At 36.5% G+C, this 22887-nt stretch overlaps 2 protein-coding genes across 4 annotated transcripts in view; one reads left to right on the top strand and one right to left on the bottom strand.

Annotated features, from left to right (window-relative positions):
• Window positions 1–4749, bottom strand: part of LOC123872865 (leucine-rich repeat-containing protein 28-like) — a 15928-nt gene extending 11179 nt beyond the window's left edge. Inside the window, exon 1 of the mRNA XM_045917461.1 lies at window positions 3893–4749. Coding sequence (XP_045773417.1) covers window positions 3893–4589 — 697 coding nt within the window. The 5' untranslated portion in view covers window positions 4590–4749. The remainder of the gene's footprint in view (window positions 1–3892) is intronic.
• On the top strand, window positions 4746–22887 carry LOC123872867 (larval cuticle protein LCP-17-like). Of its 3 annotated transcripts, none has more exons than XM_045917465.1 (4): window positions 4746–4868; window positions 21164–21364; window positions 21880–21984; window positions 22634–22887. In XM_045917465.1, exons 2-4 carry the CDS (start codon window positions 21191–21193, stop codon window positions 22739–22741), a joined length of 387 nt encoding a protein of 128 aa, XP_045773421.1. In that variant the 5' UTR covers window positions 4746–4868; window positions 21164–21190; the 3' UTR covers window positions 22742–22887. The 3 variants fall into 3 exon arrangements, with proteins under 3 accessions (XP_045773421.1, XP_045773420.1, XP_045773419.1); XM_045917464.1 differs by lacking the exon at window positions 4746–4868 and adding an exon at window positions 11947–12021; XM_045917463.1 differs by lacking the exon at window positions 4746–4868 and adding an exon at window positions 19919–19947.

Below are 22887 nucleotides of genomic sequence, written 5' to 3'. Positions count from 1 at the left end.
TTTGCACAGGTACCTAAAAGAATTTTTACATAAATCTTTTATTAGTAATATATAAGGCGCTGACAGGGTGTGATATATATGTATATACATTATACAATAACCCTATGGATATAATAAGTATTAAAATCATTGCAAGAACCATTATAATATTTCGAAAAAATGTGATAAATAGAGCCGTTAAACATTCTTAATTATCAAAAAAAATCTTTTTGATAATATTTTTTTCAAAGAACTGTGCTTAAACTGTATTCTATATTATAATAAAATGATATGTACACTTTAAATCATCTAATTAAATAATACTATTAGGTAAGTATAGTAGTTACATAATATAAAGTATTAACCATTTAAAAATCAAAATTTAATTATTATTGTGCTCTAAAGTCTAAAGCAATCGGAAAATAATATACTCGTTAAGTCACTTGGTCATCTTTACTTCGAAAGGTTTAAGCGAAAATGATGTAATAAGAGCTAGCCCGCACAGCGAATACAAAACGCGCGTTTTTTTTTTCGCAATTCTGTAACACTTGCAATCATAATATGGAGATATCCGCACACTTGTGATATAAAATCCGCGCGGAAAAAATAATCTGTGATTTGATACAATATTTTTTGCAGTATTGAGCTGATGGCGCTCACCGCAATCGCAGTGCGTGCAGGTGAAATTCCGTACGCGGAAAATAAATCGCATGAATAAAAATGGCTATGCGGACGAGGCCTAAAAATGAGACGTTTTTACATAAAATTGACCCCCTTTTACTAAAGTTAATGTGTAAATCACCGAATTTTTAGTGTACCAAATTTTTGCCCTTATTCGTTCCAGATCATTTCCATTACTCCTGTTTTTTTTGTATAAAATTTTCCACCTGTTTTAAAAGGGGAGGTGCACTAATGCTATTTTTTATTTAACTTAGATACTTAACTAAATAAATAGGCGATACGGCTTGGCCAGATAGGCTACTAGTAATATCTAAATCATCGTACCAAAACGATAGGTAAATGGTTAGACCATATCTAAGGCTTCTTCGCCATAATATTATAATTTACGCAAGATAAATTTCGTTGATTTGAGGTAAATGTCACGGTGCTTAGAATCTGCGTAAGATTCTAACGCGGCGGGGTTTCTTTTCACATTCGTCGTCGCTGTCGAAGGAGGATTGACTGCTGTTCAGCATCAGGGCCTGGATCTCAGGGTTCAGAGGCAAGGCCGGATAGGACGACCGACGTACCATTGGGGCTGGTCTAGCACCTAGAAGTAAAAAAAGTATGGAGGTTAAAATATCTATGACATGAATTTAAAAAGAGACAGTCGAATATATCAATAGGTATAATCTATCTACACCAAGAAAATTGTAACTAGACCATTCTTCATATTGCTTTGGTGGCTACCCTTAAATAGTAAAGTCCTATTCTTGATCTGTTAGTTTTATATTATTATCATAATACCTAGTAGTTCACAAAAAGTAGTAAGTTAAAATATAAAAAGAATAAATCTAGATAATAAACCTCTAACACTGACTAACTGACTGATGACACAAACCTCTAACACTTAAACTGGTGGGTCCAGATTCTAGAAGCATACCCACTTAAATATACCTAAACTTGTGTGCAGGATTCGTTGCCAACGTGAAGTAACCCTAAGGGGTTAAAATATGGGATGATAGGAAATCCCATGGGGCACAAAAAATGCTTATCTACGTAAATTGCTAAAATACCTACTCCAAAACTATGACTATGATAATATTAGGTATAGCTTGCTTCGGTGCAACAATTCGGACATGGGCATTGATAGCAATAATAATAGCTTTGACTATTCATTTAGAAAATTTATATGTTCGACGGACTGTGAGACGTATACGTCCCTACAAATTATAGAGTGGTTTCTACCACTACTATACATAAATGGTAAAATGTGAAAGAGACTACCTGTCCATTGACAGGTAGTCTCTACCACCAGTCACCACCACCACCACCACCAGTCTAGTCAGGTAGGATAGGTAGTATTGGTAGGTAGGTATTGCCCGATTCCGGAAAATAAACCATTCTATAGGTAGGTACTACATCCACGGCTATCTTATCCTATAGGCTCTTTCTGTTACTTAGCCCCATTACAAATGGTAGAGGCGAAAATTTCAGTGGGCGTTAACCATTTTGAGTCACTAACCAATCACAAACGAATTTACGTTTTCGAATCGAATTTCAAATGTTTTGTGAAAACATTTTTGAATTGAATTTCAAATGTTTTATTTGAAAACATATTTGGGATTGGTTCGTGACTCAAAATGATCAATGCCAACTGAGATTTTCGTCTCTCTCATTTGTATGGGATTACGTAATAGAGAGAGCCGTATACTAACTTCTTTCCATTGATAGAGTTGGGATGGTCTATTAGTAAGCAAAGAATCTAACGTAAATTGGTTAGGGCATATTTCTACGAGCTCTATTCTATCTATGGGAAATCTACGATCAAGATTGTTTAGCCTGATGAATGAAAAACTTTAGATAATATGAATCCTAACCATCGATTTACTGTCGTCCCCAACATTCCAAGCGCACGGTTTACTTTATTATTGGGGAAAGGGAACATAAATAAGTAACTAATATTAAGATTTCACTCGGACTTCGTCTGTGTTGGTCTTAGCTGGCGGGCGTGCTCTGCCTTTTTGGAGTGTTTTTTTTTGTTAAAACTGACTGGAAAGCGCTCTAGAGTGGTGCCGTGCGCATGTCGGCGAGCGCCGGCACAGACGGGGTCCATACTTGTGTAGTTTAACTAACTTGTTACAAATAACTACAAACTTGACATTGGCTAATCTTTGAAAAAAAAAAAAAGATTTCACTCATATTTTACTTCCATAAAAATACTTTAAAGCAAGCAACAGAAACCACATTAGAAAAACAGTTATACTTAAGCGTGATTAGAAAAGCACAAGGCAATTCTGCATAAGAAAAGCATAATTAATATTGGATGCAAGCAAAACGCTCGAAATTTTTAATTACCTGATTTTCTTTCAGTCGTCTGAGAGACCTTGTAAGAAATAAAGAAAAATATAGACTGCAGGTGAGAGATAAAAAGTTTAACATTGATAACAATTATTTGTTAGGTACAATCATTCAACAGCACATTCAGATTGTTCAACGCTTGAATTTATTAGAACCTAAAATATTATTAGGGTTACTCAAGGGTGACAACGAAACCCTATGCCTCCGTTGTGCGTCCATCTGTCTGTCAGCGGCTTGTATCTAATGAACCTACCTACCTATTAAGGTAGAGAGAGAGAGATTTCAACTCTTTACCTATTAAGGTAGAGAGTTGAAATTTTCACAGAGTGTGTATTTCTATTGCCGCTATAAGAAAAGATGGCGAATTTTAAAATGCCCACCATCTAAATAAAATAAAAAACTGTACCATCGTGTACGAGTCCGATTTGCACTGCTTTTTCATCTTAGCAAGCATTTTATATGAATAATACTTTTTAGTTTAATTTTACTCGTCATATCTTCAGTAGTCTTAGAAGATGGCAAAATCATAACAAGCTATCAATGAGTGCATATTTTGATGGTGTGTGTTAAATTAATTGAAAACTATAGATACGAACAGGACGGCAGATTTCGTTTTAGATAACAACTACTTTTCACTTTTTTAGCGGTCTACGGTTACAAGGGACATTATTTTGTGAGAGATTATTATAATAACTGTAGGATAACGAATGTACATGGAAAGCTTACGCAAAGTAGCTTATTTACACAATAAGGTTTCAATTTTTTTCTAATAAATTCGAGCGTAACATCAAATAAATAGGTATTTATAATAGAAAATTATACGTAGGTATAGATCAAAATCTTGTGTAAAAATAAAATGCATGACAAAATTAGACGTTCGTGTCATACATACCAATCAGCTTTGAAACTGACTCCCTCTTTACTAATTTGTGTTCCACAGGAGTGACTCCAATTGACGCTGGGGCTGAGTTTTTGGTCATATTTTTCTCACCGAGGTATGAATTAATGGACTCTGCTCGAGTATACGGCCTGCTTTCTCGAGGGCTCTTTTTCTCCTCACTGGGAGTCGCTTCAGATTCTGCGATCTGGAATAAGTGCAGACTAAATTTGCTTGACTCCCTTCGCAGCATTTTCTTATTAGCAAACTCAGCCAACGACTGTCTCCTTTCTCCATCTGGATTCAATCTCCTTCTAGCTCGTTCTTCTTCTTTGACTTTCAAGACATCGAACAACGCGTTCAGGACCAATATAACTAGAAACACAGTTATCCCGATGACCGTGATAGTATTGTTTTGAAGATCCATGTCTTTGAATTTGGACCGTTTTATTTTAACCGTTTGAGGTTTTTGCGTGAACACTTCCAGAGCGCTACATGCGTCTTTGAGGAATAAAGGTATCACTTTCGGCTTCACAACATTCGGCTGTGAAATGTTTGACTTATTACCGTTAACTTCTGGCTTGTCGGTGTTTACATTAGAACTCAGGGGTTTTTCTTCGTTCACATTAGTCGTCGTAAACCACATTTGCACACTGTAGAAGCAATAAAATATAACGGAGAGTACGAAGAGTAATATCTTACGCTCGTTCATGTTTACATCGCAAAATACGTGTTTGTTTTGATTGGGCCTCGCGCGTGCGTGTTTAGCTTTATGCGTAATGTGATTGTTTAAAAAAGCTGAAAGCTTACACTGATTTGTGCTTCTGTTTGGGTTTCGGTTGGTTGTTTATGAGTATTTTTGATGCACTGAACACAACTGGGGGCCACGGTAGGCCTTGTTTTGTGGCTGGCTGGTGCGTATTGCGCATGTGCGGTTTTCTATTAGCCGGGGCGTAGGGGTCAGCTTGCTTGTAGGGGAATCCGTCTGTATGTGTAAGTAGTAGACACACGAGGAAATGGTATAAACTATTCATCGATATGGAACCGTTGCCACGGTTGCTATGTTCCCATTTCGTTACACACAAAATATTATGTTTCATTAACATTATCAGATTTCCTCCTCGGTTATTCGTGTCTTATCAATTTCATTTGGAAGCTCCGTTATCGGCGCATCCTATTGGCGTTGATAAATCGATCACGTTTAATTAATTTTATCTATTCAATGTTGAGGGCGTTTTTACCATTAACGATAAAATTGTTTGATAAATATTATTCTAGTTTACTATATAATATAAAGTAAACTAGTTTAATTAAATAGTTGGTCCGAAACGGAACCCTTATAGGATCACTTCGTTGTCTGTCTGTCCGTCTGTCGTGTATCTGTCAAGAAAACCATATCTAGAGTACTTCCCGTTGACCTAGAATCATGAAATTTGGCAGGCAGGTAGGTCTTATAGCACAAGTAAAGTTACTCGCACTTGACCGGTTTTTTGAAAAATTTAAGCTTTTTTGAGCTTTGAGCTAGGCCACGAGATAAAATAGGAGTTTGAATTTTCAAAAATCCTTGCTTAGCTGATGTCTATGTCATAATGGCTATCTAATTAATTCCGCTTGATCCGTCTAGTAGTTTGAGTTGTGCGTTATCAACGCAATCAGTCAGTCAGCTTTCCCTTTTATATATTTAAACTTAACTTTTTATATCATTTTTGGCTTATGACTATCACACTAATATTATAAAGGAGAAAGTTTGTGTGTGTGTGTGTGTGTGTGTGTGTGTGTGTGTGTGTGTGTGTGTGTGTGTGTGTGTGTGTGTTTGTTACTCCTTCACGTAAAAACTACTGGACGGATTGGGCTGAAATTTAGAATGGAGATAGATTATACCCTGGATTAGCACATAGGCTACTTTTTATCCCGGAAAATCAAATAGTTCCCACGGGAATTTTAAAAAACCTACATCCACGCGAACGAAGTCGCGGGCATCAGCTAGTTTAACATATACCGCTCATTTACTTGAGGAATTGAAGTAGATATTTTGTACTAAGTAGGTACCTACTAACTAGAATTGCATCTAAGTAGAATGGAAAATTGGTGCAAAGCAGCTCGAAATTCCAACGGTACAATTAAATCGAAAATGTTATAATATTAAAGTTTTCAACATCTGCTACAATTCAATTTCTGTTAATGCATTGGTTGCATGCGAAACGTGCTCTGTTTCTTAAAAACCAACCATTGGGCCACTGTTTTTTGGTAAGAGCGACAGCGGCAGCGAAAAATAGATGCAGAAAAATAGGCATGTTTAAAACACTCTAGATCATGGGTCGGCAAGTAATTTTAAGTGCGGTCCGAAATTTTTTATCGAGGTCCAGAAAAAAACCGGCCAAATGCGAGTCAGACAGACAGACAGACAACAAAGTGATCCTATAAGGGTTCCGTTTTTCCTTTTTAGGTACGGAACCCTAAAAATGCGAAAAATTACACCGACGCGACGGTCTAGACCCTAAAGCCAGTTTGGTTCACGGACAGCAAATGCGAAATTTGTAATCCTGCCAAAGTGCATGTCATCATGCAAAATGTGCAAATGTTAAACTTTTTAATTTATTCGTTCACTAGCCGATGTAGTACAAGATTCGATCGTCCACTGTCCGCCTGTTGCCCACCGATGCTGTAGATTTGGCGTATTCAGTTCAGTTCAATCAGTGCAGCATTTTTAGGGTTCCTTACCCGAAATAAGTACTAACCCTTCGGTGACCGGCCGTCCGTCTGTCTGGCAGCGGGCTTTATCACATGAACCATAATGAGTAAAGAGTTGAAATTTTCCTAGAACTTTAATTCTAGTGCCGCTATAAGGACAAATCAAATAAAACGGGGGATCTTCCGAAGCTGATTTTGGTTCCATTTTCTCGCTATTACGCTCTTCTCTCCTACAGTACTAAGTATAGTATATTATTAGTAAGTATATTACAATAATATAGCCGTTTATTTTCTCACAAACGCAGTCATTCAGTCGAATGGGCTTCATGCATCTATTCGGCGTGTCGTTTACCTACTATCATCATTATCGAAAAGTTTTTTGACATAACTCAAAACTTAAAAAAACCCCCGACACAAAAACCTCTCTCTATAAGAAAACTAGAAAAGAGCTGATAACTTTCAAACGGATGAACCGATTTTCTTTGATTATAGCTAAGAACACTCTCAATCAAGCCACCTTTCAAACAAAAAAAAAAACTAAATTAAAATCGGTTCATTCGTTTAGGAGCTACGATGCCACAGACAGATACACAGATACACACGTCAAACTTATAACACCCCTCTTTTTGGGTTGGGGGTTAAAAATAGCAATTACTTGATTAATTAGGCAGGCCCCCGATTAGTTATTATTAATCCCAGGGGCCCACAAACACACGGTCCGTCCCTAAGCTTACTGTACAACAGATTTAGGCACAATGGCGTCAATTTGAGAGAAAAGATAAGCTGCATTCATGCAAGTGATGCAGCTACTATAAATAAATAAGGACTGAAATATCGTGCAAAACTAATAGCAAGCAAACCATTTATTAAATGCATATCTAAGCACCTTAGCTGTAAGGAACGCAATATCGCCGAGCTGCGATTTAAAAAAGTGTGTTTCGATATTGCATTCCGGTTAGGCGGTGAGAAATCCAAAAAGATTTCCATTTCGCGCTACGCCGCATTCGGCTGCGCATTAAAATGTACGAATACAATTTTTGAATCAATTTCCGATTTGGCCGCTTACGTTCGCAGTTGTGAAATATAATTTTTTGAAGCTTTTTATGGTTCCGTACCTCAAAAGGAAAAAAGGAACCCTTATAGGATCGCTTTGTTGTTTGTCTTTCTGTCGTGTGTGTCAAGAAAACCTATAGGGTACTTCCCTTGACCTAGAATCATTAAATTTGGCAGATAGGTAGGTCATATAGCACAAGTAAAGGAAAAAATCTGAGAATCGAGAATTTGTGGTTATATCACAAAAAAAAAAAACATTAAAATGTGTGCATAAACAGATAATTAATTACTATATACATAGTTGTTTTCAATTTTCAAAGTAAGGTAACTATACTAAGTGGAGTATCACATGAAAAATTATTTATTTTTATGCATAATAGTTTTTGATTTATCGTGCAGAATGAAAAAAATACCCGAGTATGGAACCCTCGGTGCACGAGTCTGACTCGCACTTGGCCATGTTTTTTGCGTGCTAAAAGCGCAAATTAATAAAATACACGCGCGTTCAACTGCATTAGTAGCGGTGTTAGTCTAGCTGGTTGAGATGCAGCCTCATATCCCGATTGCCATCTCAACCTGTCGTATACTTTAAAACGAAAAATCAAGTAGGTACCTAAAATCCGCTCAAACTGATTACGGCAATTATTTCGCTCAATAAGCAGTTTTATATACGCTTCGGGGACGGAGGTTCCCAAACGATCCCCCAACGCATGCCTAATGAACTTGAATGGCTTTGTTACGAGACAGAGCCGCTTTTATACGCTACATTTGCATTTTAAACCTTAAACCTCGATAATAAAGTTCCTTATCTCGAATGAAATTGGTGTCTGAGTTCACGAAATAAGACTTCTCTATCAATTTATGTGTTCAAAGGATCTGTCTGAAAGAAATCAGTGATACAAAATCAGGTATATAGTAGGTACCTATAGCTAGCTATACTTATTATTTATTTAGAGAAAAGCTTTCATGATCATCACCCGTGACACCAGGGCTCTGCCTGAAAATCAGCGCTGCAGTAGCCAAATACTGCAGCATCTTGCTGAGGCAGAGCCCTTTTAGCTCACAGACACAACAATAGTTTAATAGTATTTTCTAGTTTTAAGTTTAATTAATATTTAAGTTTAATTGTATCTTTATTTTTATTCCTGTTTTTTTTTTGTGATTCTGCAATTGAGCTAAATAAATTTTTATTTAGCTCTTTTTTATCTTGATGATCATGAAATGGCTCACCGGCTCAATATTTTTTTTAAAGATAATAATCCTTCCTAATAATGACTAAAGCTTATCATACAATCGAAGATTATGTAAATGACAAAAAAGCTTGGATTTGACTCGCTCCAGCAATACCTACACGGCGCTGCAATTGCTTGTATAGGTACAGTATGGCATATTATTGTAAATTGAATACTTGAAAAGAGCAACCGCCGAGTTTCTTACTGGTTATTCTCGGTAGGAACGGCATTCCGAACTTTGTAACACCGGTATTACACAATAGATTTTAAGTAATTAAAAATCTTTATAAGAAGAAAATTTATTTGAAGATTTCTAGACGATAAAATCAAAACGATATCAACAAATTCGCACCCGAAACAAATTTAATATGAGGGCAAAATTGAGAGTCGATCTTTTCACTCATTAAGGACCCGTTCAAATGCAAATTGGGGGAAAAATCTCCCGTTTCAAAGACAGGATTGGCTATTCGGAGCGATTTCCGTTTCAAACGTTCACTTGGATTAAACCTTTGGACGATTGATTACGTGTATACTTTTTTTGTGTGGTCTGGCTCCAACATTGAGGCGGACTGAACTATAGTTGCGATAGCCAAGCAACGTCTACCTAAGTGAACGGGGGACCTATTTTGGGGTCCATAAGTATATTAAGCCTTAATTGGGCATTAAACGTCGGTGTAAACACAACTTAAAGCGCTATTTTGGTTGTAATAGCGTTCATAATGTCGTTAGGTTAGAAAAATAATAAAAACCTAACCTTATTAGGTAATACGGGTTTATTTGATATAAATTGTCTCCAATGTAAAGGAGTTTTAATTTAAAATTAATCTTAGAATTTTCCTCAAATTATGAAAAATTCACAACAAGTTAAAATCTCCTTCATCAATTTAATTGTTTATTAATTTATATTACAAAGCCCTATTACAAAGCCTCCGCTGTCTGTCTGTCTGCGGCCTGTATCTTTTGAACCGTTTTAGGTAGAAAGTTAAAATTTCACAGAATGTGTAGTTGCAGCTATTGCTGCTTTAACAACAAATAATAAAAATTAAAAATATAAGGCCAAAACCAGTATTTGAATAGAAGCCTACGAATTTTGACGGAATGACAACATGTAACAAATAATAAAACCTTTTTAATTAGGTACTTTTAACTATATTGTTTTATGAATTGGCGAGGCATTAACTTTAGTGTAGTCCCAGCATAAGAAGAAAGACACCCACCCCCAAGCAATATTACTCTAAAACAAATAACATAAGAATTCTTCGTGACGGGTGAAATACAAAGTAAACTTTATATTAGTTGATACGACGCGGCGACAGCTCTCGGTGGAGATTACACTGAGATTAACTTCGGAGTATGACTGGGAACACAGTTTAGCAATCGTACAGAGAATCGGAAGGCTAAAGAGTGTCCTATTCTCTATCCCAAAGATGGGATTAGGCCTACGCGGAAAATAAGCAAGTTTAGGTTCTCATTAGCCTAGCGGTTGTTTCTTGTGTCTTGTATCTTCAAAGAAAGAGTGATAAGCAATAGAGCACTTTCTATCAGGTATAATATTATTGTAGTCAAGCCATAAATATGTAAGACAAGCTTATTACTCGACTGCGACAAAGCCAAAAGGAAGGGTTATGATTTTAGCAGTCTATGTATGTATGAATGTTTCTATCCAAATTCTGTGTGTTCCACCGTAGTGCCTAAACTATTGGGCCTATCGGTTCTGTAGTTCCCGAGATTACTTTTTTTTTTTTTTTTAAATTATATAGACTAGCGCTTGGCTGCAATCAGACCTGCTAGCAAGCGATGATGCAGCCTAAGATGGAGCGCGCTTGCCTAGAAGTTGCCTATTCACTCTTGACTTGAAGATACCCATATTATAGGTGGAAGGGAAAACTGACGCCGGAAGGGCGTTCCATATCCTAGCGGTTCGAATTAGGAAAGAGGAAGCAAATCGTTTCGTACGTGTTCGAGGAATTTCGACTACGTATGGATGCAGACCTTGTCGATGCCTGGAAGATACTTCCTAAAAACAAATTAACTATAAACAACCTTTTATTTGCTATAAACAACTTAGCTCTTTATAATATTAGTGCATGGACTTATACCTAATACCTACTCTATTAGTGTAGGTAAATTAGCATGGAGCTAAAAAAAAAACCTCCTTCCGGAAGCAAAAGAACTTCTTTTGTTTTAATATCCTAAATGAATTGTTTACAACTCATGTCGCCCTTCGCCTGTGACTAATTTTGCTGAAGTCACAAACAAATTTTGCCTAAATTAGCTTAACTTGTGTGATTAAAATTTTAGGGACAGCTCGTGTAACGTGAATTTTCAAAGTTTCTGTTTCAGAGCTTAGCAGTAGGTAATTATACTCCATACTAATTAATTTGAAAAGGTGTCTGTCTGTCTGTCTGCTAACTTTTCACGGCCCACCGCTTAACCGATTTTGACGAAAGGCAAATCTGATAGCTTGTATTCCCGGGTGGACGGACATACATACCTACTAAGCAACATTTTATCTCGTAAAATCAAAGCGTTCCCACGGAATTTTTGAAAACCTGAATCCACCTAGTCGAATTGCGGGCATCATAATATATTTGCTACAGAGACGTACATGTGCTGCTTTTCATCTCGGAAAACTAAGAGTTTCCACAGGTTTAAAAAAAATGGAAAATAACACGGACGAAGTCGCGACATCATTTAGTAATCATTTATTCTTCCCGCCTGTACTTATATAAATCCCAGGCTGTAAGGAAAGTCATAATATAGGTGAATTTCAAAATGGCCGCCATAAAAATTTAATTTTTAACCCCCGACCCAAAAAGATGGGTGTTATAAGTTTGACGTGTGTATCTGTCTGTGGCATCGTAGCGCCTAAACGACTGAACCGATTTTAATTTAGTTTTTTTTTGTTTGAAAGGTTGCTTGATCGAGAGTGTTCTTAGCTATAATCCAAGAAAATCGGTTCAGCCGTTTGAAAGCTGTCACCTCTTTTCTAGTTACTTTAACCTTCACTTGTCGGGGGTAATATAAATTTTAAATTTTCACTTGTCTTTTTTTAATTCAGTAGGTACTGATTAGGTATGTTATGTTTTGTAGGATGGTACCTACGCTACGGAACTTTTCGTGTGGGAGTCCAGCACGATTTTTTAATAAGCCGCAATATAAAATGGTGTAAGTAGAGAGTAAAATATGTGTTTTAATATTTCGTACTAATGCGGAGCAGTTCATGAATTATTCGCTAAATAAGCCGCTCTCTCAGCTAAGTGTGTTCATAAATTGTCTTTTTTGGAGGCGCGTTATATGTTTTTTCTCATAAATATGTATAAAATTTCATTTACGCCAACATTTTAAACCATTTTGACTGTGTAAGGTTTGATACAACGATATCACAGATAGCTACCTACTTACTGCCCTGACCTTTACTAATACACGCTGGACTTGCGATTGCCAGCATGTTTTTAAAGCATTTTGATTGTGGGCATTTTATTTTATTCGCCATTATGTTTTTCGAACTCCCTGCGACTCTTTTAATATCGTCTGCCCACCTCGTACTTACCTAGGCATTGGGCAAATGGCTAGTGGGTTTTTCATCTTACAAAATATTACTATATATTATGAAAATCATCTAAGTCCTTGACCCTAGACAGCTGAAATTTTGCCCTGAAGTTCCCTTTATTTAACAATGTAGACATTCCACTTCTAGAAATAAGGCCGGAATTTTTGAAATTCCCACACTATTAACGTATATCTTCCATTGGTCTATACTTTGTTTCGTATATTCTATCAGGCTCCGGCTAAGCAAAAGTCTATCATACGAGGGCGGCACTGAAAATTTCGGGAATCAAGGAAGTGACACAACATTACTATATAAAAATGTATTTATTGCTTTTCGAAGTATTCTCCGCGAAATTTGACACATTTTTCCATACGATGGAACCAATCATTGAAGCAACCATTCCATTCGGAAGTTGGGGTCTTCAAATGGCCGTTTTGTAGGCGTCCACAGCTTCTTCAGGTGATGAAAATCTCTGACCACGCAATGTATTCTTTATTTTAGGGAAAGTACAGAAATCATTAGGGCTTAGGTCGGGGCTGTACGGCGGATGGTCTAATAATTCTATGTTTTCTTGCTCTAAAAACTCTTTTGTTCTGTGCGCGGTGTGAGAACTCGCATTGTCGTGATGGAGGATGATGCGGCGGTTGCAGTTCTCTTTACGGAGTTCAGAAACGACCTGTGGCAAACAAATGCTAGCATACCATTCAGCATTAACCGTTCTTTGTCCCTCAAGAGGAATAGTCGCAACATGGCCGGTTTTGGAGACAAACGTGGCCACCATTTTTTTTGCAACACTTCGTGAACGAACAATTTTTGTTGGCTTTAACTCATTTTCGAACACCCAAACTCGTGACTGGTTTTTTGTTTCGGGTTCGTACGCGTATATCCAGGATTCGTCACCTGATACGATGTTGTATACAGCATTTGAGGATCCTGCGTGGAATCTTTCGAGAGTTCTGACGCACCAAGTAACGCGACCCGCTTTTTGCTCTTCACAGAGCAAATGCGGTATCCATCGGGAAAACAACTTTTTTACACCTAATTGTTCATGCAAGAATATTTGTATTTGACTCATGCCAATGTCTAAAGTTGCCTGAATTTCGCGGTATGTCACATGTCGATCTTCCTCAATCAGCTTACGCACAGCATCAACGTTTTCTTGGGTGACTGCAGTTTTTGGACGACCTTGACGGGGATCATCACTGAGCTTGACACGTCCACGTTGAAATTCAGCAAACCAGCGATAGATTGTGGTTTTGGATGGGGCTTCATCACCAAATGCAGAAATCATCCGGTCAACACACTATTTTTGTGTTAAACCACTTCGAAAGTCATAATAAATCATCGCTCTAGAATTTTCTCGAGTCAATTCCATTTTCTCAACGACTAAACAAGTTTGACAAGACATTGTGAAAAGACCGAGAATCTTTTTTTAAATAAATAAATGGAATTCGATTTTTAAAACCAAGGAGTTTTCAATTAAAAAGATTTTAATATGACAGGGACAGTGGAAATATTCCATTCCCGATACTTTTAGTGCAGCCTATGTAGATGTACTTACTAAGAAGAAACAACGTATTAATAACTACATAATATTATTATTGCTCTAGAACAGAGGTTCCCAAACTTTTTTTTTTCAAAGACCAGTTTAAAAATTTAACTAGTTCCGGAGGACCTCCTGCAGCTACAGTTCTACTATAATGTTCCCAAAACTCAACACTTGAAGATGAGATCTAAAGTCTATGGAAATTTTTGAGTCTGAGGTCCAACCACGAACACGAATTAATAGTTTTCGAAAAAAAAAGTGAAAATTGATTGGTTAATTAACTAACTGGTTGCGCTGTGAGTGAATGTTAAAAATAAATATGGTATATGCAAGTTTTTGAAAGTAACAGTCGCTGAGCTTCTTAAAATATTATCTGCCTATATTGATAGGTGAAGTCAAGCATACATTTTAGTTCTTCACAATCGTGGACCCCCGATTACGAATTGTGAACCCCCATTTTTTTGTCCCGCCAACGTACATAGACCCCTGTCAAGTCTCCCGTGGACCCCTGGGGGTCCACCTGGACCACTTTGGGAACTAATGCTCTAGAGCTAAGATATCTGCTTTGTAATGGTCAAACGATCACGCCATTGTGCCGACCCCGGATTTGACACAATAATGGCTCTTCAACGATCTCTGTGACCCGCGAGGCAATACCTACTTAGCTATAATTATAATACAGTGGGTCACCTTGAGAAGACTCACTTTCCTTATTGCACAGGGTTGTCACCAGCCGATGGTTAAAATTTTATTTTATCGTTTTTTCTGTGTACGACGACGAGTACAAGTCCGATAAATACAAACTTATCTGACTAGTGGATACGTTCTGAGTTTGCAAAATAAAAACCTTCATAATACACGTATTTATACTTTACTGTTGTTGGCCTCCTAGCAAGAGATCATAATAATATTATGAGATCGAATATCGATCGCAATAGCAATTATCGATTTTATTAAACTACTTTCACTAAAAAATTAAATAAGTAGTTTCATTACATTTCTAACGATTCAAAACAATTTTAAAATAACTTTACGCTTAGAATATTATAGAAAAGATTGTTATTCAAACTTATTCAACTGTGAGTTAAATTCAAGTATTGCACAGGTGCTTCCAATTGTTTTAATGTTATTTGATATTATTTTAACCAATTAAATACCACTTGCTTTTAAGGTGAAGGAAAGCATCGTGAGGAAACATGCATGCCTGAGAGTTCACCTTATTACTCTCAAAGGTCTTTGAATTCCGCCAATCCACACTTACCGAACGTGATAGACTTTGTCCTAAAAACTTCCCATTCTGAGAGGAAACCCGTGTTGATACTGGGTTGGTAATGGTTGAAAACATATTATTTCAATACAATATTACCTATACCCAAAATGCATTAACATTTTTGACAACCCTACTACTGGCGCTAGTTGATGCCCCTAGTGAACTGAGGTTTTAAATGAGTATAATACTTAAAGAAATCGAATTCATTAGGAAATATAAATACAAAATAATATCACACGATTTTGAATTGGATTAATATTACCTAGGGACGAATGTTAATTAAATTAACTCGATAATATTATTTTTATTAAAGAATGACTGAAAAAAAAGAGAAAATAGGTAGGCAGGTAGATACCTAGGTACTTAAGAAGGTACTTATCTACTTATTCTACGCTATTAAAATATCATCTAAGATTTTAAATGCTAGGTCTAGGATAGGTATAGTCTATAAGATATACTAGTTAGGCAAGTTTTAAATATTTTTGACCATGACTTTTCGATTAGATAGGTACCTAATTATCTTTGATTTAAGCTTCTGGATGTACGTCGCTTCCTACGTATCCGTGGAATAAATGGGTCCATATTATGGTATGGGGTTATTATAGCAATTTGATGTCAGTTAATTCATTCTTAATTTTACAATAATTTACTAATAAACAGGAGTCTTGATATTATCAGAATTTTATGGTCTGATCTAATTTTCATTTTTTAAAGTGTGATTCTTTTATCAAGAATACAGTAAAATAATGCTAAACACATAAAATAGATATTTATACTGATAATAATTAATAGGAAAATCTGTAAAAGTTGCTTAGTTAATTAGGTATCCAATGATTGAAAAAACAACCCTAAAAGCCGATTCACGCCAAGCACGTACACGTGACACGTGCATAGTGACGCGCGTGAATCCGTAGACATAATTGCACGCATTACGTCTACGCGAACGTTCACGCAACGCAAGCGGTATGCCATGTCTCATACAGTTCCATACATTACAACGCAATGGTACGCACTACGTCTACGCTTTCACGACGCATACGCGGCCTGTGTGGCCGGCACATTAGAAATATAATGTTATCTTCAGAGTTGGAAAAATCTACAAATATTTACTTATTTCAGAGATATACCTAGGTAGGTATAATTTTATTTAGGTTGTAACTGATAAATCAAATTATTTGTGTGACTAATTCCCATATTTTTCATGATCTTTTTTCACGATGTAATTAATCTACTTGTATGTACTCCGAAATACATGGATTTATTATTCTAGCCTGGAATAGGTATCTATCTACTACTTTTTGCGATTCCCAAATAGCTAGATAGAATTAATAAATTATTACTTATATTAAAATGTCAAAAGTGTATGTCCCCATTAATGCTTTTCGAAGCTTAGCCTGTATATAACGACATTACAAATATTATATCTTCCGAAATGTTTTTTCCTTAGCCTGTCAGTTTTTTCACTCTGGTTTTTTGTAGACAAGCGGACGAAGCACGTCCTGCCATGAAGAGAACGTTTACATTGCGACTTGACTTTTCTACATAGGTAATATTAAGATAATCTACTTTCAAGAAGATAAGTTCATAGGATCCGTTTTAGTATTTTGACGTTTGGCTATCTAAAATATTTCATATACATATTTGTTTAAATACAAACATATTATATTTGTATAGTTTGTAAGTAATACATGCCAGCTTTACTTAAAATCAGGTTTAACGATCGTGGTCATTTTCCTGAGCATCAATTTATAAAGTATGGTAATACCGCTGTACAGAATACAAAATTTGAAAAATAATAGAATATCTAATAAGTAATTAAAGAACATTATGTTTGTAGATATACTTATCAGCTAGAGCCATAAGAGCTTAGTGTTTAAAAGGTCTGCCTACTATTCGGGAGGTCGGTAGTTCGATCTCGAGCAAGCACCACTAACATTTCAGAGTTATGTTCATTTTAAGCAAGTAGTTATTACTTGAAAAAACCTTGTGAGGAAACCTGCATGTCTGAGAGTTCTATTTTAAATGTTCTCAAAGATGTGTGACGTAGTAGACTATGCCTGAACCCTTTTCATTCTGAGAGGGGCAAGTGCGTGGACCAGTCATGGTTTGAGATGATGCTGATGATAGCGATAGTACGTGTCGTCATGTAAACGGAGTCTAACCTTTCAAAATCGTCTGCCACTGAGTGATAAGTAGCTAATCGTAAAAAAAGGAAATAAATGTGCTATTAACAGGTTTATCTAAATGTTTTCTCTCAAAGGTGATTATTTAAATAGCTTTTTTTATTACTTCACTTAGTATCCGTACGACCTTGTATATCATCTGCTATCCATTATTTAATTGGCAAAATATACTTACCTACATTTTCTTAACGTTTATTTACTTAGAAAAAATATTATATTGTTCTTATACGAGAGTATTAATTTTGTTTTATACATTTTGTTTAGTGTAAGTACAGTAGATATCTCTTACACTAAAAGAAAGTTCTGACTCACTAAGTAGGTATCTTATCAACGATTGGTAGACTTCACACACTAGGATTTTCGGTATTTTTAACCCCCGACCAAAAAAGAGGGATGTTATAAGTTTGACGTGTGTATCCGTCTGTGACCTCGTAGCGCCCAAACGAATGAACCGATTTTAATATAGTTTTTTTAGGTAGGATTTTGCATGATGCTTTCAAATAAAGCATCATGGAAAATCCTCAGGCATACAGGTTTTCTCATGAGGTGTTTTCCTTCACGGCTAAGCGAATGATGTTTACCTAATCGAGCCTCCGACCTCCCAAAATCCTTAATTTACCATTCTTGAAACTACAGAACCTGTAGGTATTTGATATTTAAAAGTTAATCGAAATAACAAATGCATAAAATATTGTTGACCTTAGCCTAGAGCATAATTTTAATTTTTAACTAATAAATTCTTGTAGTAGGTTAGGTATAATAATAATAATTAGTTATATTGATCGATTGATGAAGATACACAACATCGTTCTTCGATGTATCACACCTATAAAAACGGTTAACGGTAATTAAACAATAGTACCTATAGGTAGGTACCTACTTTGAATAAATGATTTTGACTTTTGACATTGACTCTGAATAATTTTAGCATTTGAACTATAGTACGCGACAGGTTGAGATGGCAATGCGGCACACCCGCACGTCACCCGCATTATCTCGCACCGGGTAAGCGGGGGGCCTGTGCGGGTGTGCGGGTAGTCCCCTCCCCGATTAACATCCCGACCTGTCGTGTACTATAGGAAGTAGTTAAGGGTCCCTTCAGACGTCACACGACCTTGTATGGTGGTTTCATTCATAACATTAAACAATTCTGTTCAATGGCTGTCGTGAACATGTGGTCATTTAATCAATGCCAACGACACTGCAGCTACAGTTCATCCATCCACGGCATTCGTATGTAAGTAAGCAACGACATCCTGACCATTATATCATGCTAAGACAGATCAATGGAGCATAGTTTTAATATCAGATTTTAATTAGTTACCAGATCAAAACAGCCCTGGACCGTTCGACCATGAAATGGCCTATTGCCCCCTTACTACATAGTTGTACGTATCTATATACATCCTACTCTATGGTACGTACTTCACAAGTTATGTAGCTAAGTAAAATTACGTTCTGTTTTTGTGTTTTGTGCGGACCGCTTATGAATGCCCTTCCACAGTCCGTAGGTATTTCCGCCCACGCGTACCTATAACTTACTTCTAGGCAAGAGTGAATGGGCATCTTCTAGTCATAGTCCACTACGCTGGCCAAGAGCGGATTCTTAGACTTCACACACCTTTGAGAACATCGTGGAGAACTCTCAGACAGGCAGGTTTCTTCGCGATGTTTTTTTTTTCAAGTGATATTTAATGGCCTAAAGCACACCAAGCTCCGAAAAGTTAGAGGCTCAAGATCAAATTTCCGGCCCCTTAAATAGGAGACCGACGTCTTAACCACTAGGCTATTACCGCTTCATACTTACCACGTGGGAAAATAAAACCCTGGTACTCGTAAATATAACACACCCTGTGGTTTAGTATATCCATCTTAGGTTAAACTATCTAACAATTAGGTCATTAGGTGAGTTTAAATTCAAGCGCTGTCGTATGTTTATCGTCATAAAAAATCACAGGCTAAAACACCGTAGATATTAACGTTTAGCGTTTTCTATAGTCATAAAGGTCAGAATGTTCAAACATTGTAGTAGATTTTAATTATTATGCGCCTCGCATAGATTCAGGATTACTCGACCTTGAATCATCGACTAAAACCTGGGATTCACGCTCGCCGACTCGTCTTGCATACATTTAGACAAATATCACATGTACTGATAATAATACTACATTTTTGTCGCCAAAGACTAAAAAATCAGAATGGCAAATGATAAAGTTCACGGATTTATGCATTCAAATTTGTACATTAGATTCAGTAAAAGTTAAACAGACAAAAATATGGCGTGTTGAAATCCTTACAAGAGACCTGTCTATGTCCAGCTATGGACGTCTATTGGTTGATATGATGAATGAATGAAAAAACTAAATTTCATGCTACATCTGCAGCTAATTTATTCTTTTCCCAGACACGACAAATTCACTCATAACGAGAAAATAATAAATTCAGTGCTCTGTTTAGGAAATTACCCTATATAAAGTCTAGTGTCGCTATCATTAGCCAGACTGACGCTAAATCAGCTCCATAACCCACTTACAACAATATGGTAAGAGAGCTTTATTCAACAAAGATTAAAAGTGATCAGAAAAAGTTAGAAAAGTGATAAGTTTAGTGACGATAGTTTTAGGAAGCTTTCTTTTAAAGAGAAATATTCAGGATGTATCATTGAATATAACATGTAAAAAAAATGTGGAGATAACTTAAGATACGTTCATATACTTAGAATATTTCTTTGGCACATACGTGTCATTTTAAAGTAATCACCAAGTTGTAACCTGTTTGTTTATAATTATATGTGACTGTAGTTCAAATTAAAGAGCTTAAAATTAGTGTGATTTTAAACATTTAAAGTTTCGTCCCTGAAATAAGTACCAAGTTGCTCAAAACGACCAGACAGTGAAAAGTGCAGTCCTTTATCTAAAAAGCAAAAAGCAGTTTTTGTGCTATCATCAAAAAATTTAGAAAAAAAATTGGACGATAACTTAAAAACTACTTCTTGCAGAAGGACGTGTTGAAAGACCCACTTTAAGTAGATAGTGGTGGATAGATGACATCAAAACAGTCGCAGGCTATCCATCTCTTGTTGGCTATCGATTGACGGCCAAAATTAATGCTCAATCTATCTTTAACAGGGCTCTCTCCGTCACTCGTTTCCACTCGTTTCATACAATCGTAGTTCCAATTTCATTTGAATATTAAGCAACCAAAGTCCATGAAATTTTGCAGACATATTCTAGAATCTAATATCTGTGTCTGTGGTGTTTTAGATTTTTCTAAAAATATGTAGTTTTAAAATTACAGGGGCTCCAAAATTTGTATGAAAATTTTTAAGACCGCGTAACTTTGAAACCGAATATTTTAACAGAAATCTGGAAGAAAAGACTTTTGACGAATAACAACATTGCTAAGTAATTTATCGACAAATCACAGATAGATTGATTTTAATTTTGGCCATGAGTCGACGAGACCCTTCTTCTTCTTTGCGGTGCCCGTAACACAGGTTTTCCTAGTACGGGTGCCAAAGCACTCACAAAAAATCTTTATCTTACTTTGTGCTTTACTTTGTTTTGTATTCTCCGTTTTGGAAGCCCTGTTTTCCGAGACACAGTTTTTACTAGTTCAGGAAACAGGTGCACATGCAGTAATGTTTACCATTATAACTAAATGTGTTTTGTTACGTTTATGTTACATTTGTTTCTGAGCCAAATAAATTTATCTTTATCTTATCTTCTTCTACTTTTCTTCTACTTCTTTTTTTTTAGAAATTCCTAGTCATTCTCGCCGTCGCCATGGCCTGCGCCGCCGCTGACGTGTCCCACATCGTCAGATCTGACGACTACGAGGTCCCCATCGTCAAGTCAGGCTACGAGCTCAGCCCCGAGGGTGCCTTCCAGTACTTCTACGAAGCAGGCAACGGCATCGTCGCCCAGGCTGACGGTGTTATGAAGAGAGTGAGCTCTGCTGTAAGTTTGGTAGTCTTTACTTAAATGATACAGAAAAACCTCATTAAAAAAACTGGCTAAGTGCGAGTCAGACTCGCGCACTGAGGGTTCCGTACTCGGGTATTTTTCCAACATTTTGCACGATAAATCAAAAAGTATTATACATAAGAATAAATAAAAAATCAGTTTCAGAATGTATAGGTAAAGTCCTTTCCCCACTTGCTATAGTTATCTTACTTTGAAAATTGAAATACGTTTTAATTTTTTTTTTAATGATGTAACCACAGCGTATTTCAGATATATTCCTGTACTTGTGCTATAAGACTTACCTACCTGCCAAATTTCATGATTCTAGGTCAACGGGAAGTACCCTATAGGTTTCTTGACAGATATGACAGACAGACAGACGACGAAGTGATTCTATAAAGGTTCCGTTTTTCCTTTTGAGGTACGGAACCCTAAAAAGAAGATTACTAAAGAAATGAAATGTGTTCTATGAGTGTCTTTACTGTTATTTTTATGGTTTATTCTCTCAGGACGAGCCCGCTCTTGAAGTCAGGGGATCCTTCAGATACATCTCCCCCGATGGCACTCCTGTGGAGACCACATACGTCGCCGGCGAGCAAGGATACGTAGCCAGTGTAAGTACTCCCTTAAATTAATATAAAACAGTAAAAAAAGAGTGGTGTCTATGCACAAAAAGTGTTTTTTTTTCGTTTTTCGTCTATATCTTATCATACTTTTAAGAAAAGAATTCACAATTGTCAAATCACCATCGAAGTTTTACCATAACCGAGAATCACATGATCAGCGGGGTGACGCGCTCTCTCGAACTCAGTGTATGACACTGAATGATAGTCACCGACCTTATTTTTTAATCCATTGAAGGTTTTCCACGAAAATATATTAATTATAAAATAAATATATATATTTATAAAATAAAAATATAAAATAAAATATATATATTATTATAATATAATATCATCCTGTGAAGCAGCGATGTAGAACTAACCAACCTCGGTGGTTATCATCCGGTGTTAGACGCTAAGTCAGCGCATCACCTAGTATAAGCGCAAATGTAACACTTGGTCCCAGTCGACGGGGAACACCTCGACTAAGCTGGATGTCAGCAATAATGAACGACCTTAAAACAACCCAAATAATATTTCTCAATGAAGTTTGAGAAATATTATGGTTAGGACAGCCGGCCCCAACTAACATGGGAAAGGGCTAGATTTATATAAAATTTCGGAGTTTTACCATAACTCGTGTTTTTTTTTCTCTTTACAGGGTAGCCACCTCCCAGTCCCTCCACCAATCCCAGAGCTGATTCTTCGTGGTCTTGCCTACACCGCAGCACACCAACCCGCTACAGTTGAAAAGGTCTACAAGCCCTAAGTACCTAGTGACGTTCGTAGTAAAATTATGTAGACAAATTAATATACTGGCACTTGGACTCGATAATTGGATTTCGGACGTTGTTTTGTTTTTATGTTAAGCGGCCTAACAAATGTAAGTTAATGAGTTGTAATAAAGTCTGACAT

The sequence above is a fragment of the Maniola jurtina genome, chromosome 15, assembly GCF_905333055.1.
Source record: "Maniola jurtina chromosome 15, ilManJurt1.1, whole genome shotgun sequence".
Lineage (NCBI taxonomy): Eukaryota > Metazoa > Arthropoda > Insecta > Lepidoptera > Nymphalidae > Maniola > Maniola jurtina.
The sequence above is the reverse complement of the archived record's forward strand: the minus strand, read 5'-3'. Positions and strand labels throughout refer to the sequence as shown.

Bases quoted from the DNA above. Each gene is read 5' to 3' on its own strand.
- LOC123872867 (XM_045917463.1), top strand. The intron at 21,365-21,879 runs GTAAGTTTGGTA...TTATTCTCTCAG, and splicing joins TGAAGAGAGTGAGCTCTGCT to GACGAGCCCGCTCTTGAAGT. The intron at 21,985-22,633 runs GTAAGTACTCCC...TTCTCTTTACAG, and splicing joins AGCAAGGATACGTAGCCAGT to GGTAGCCACCTCCCAGTCCC.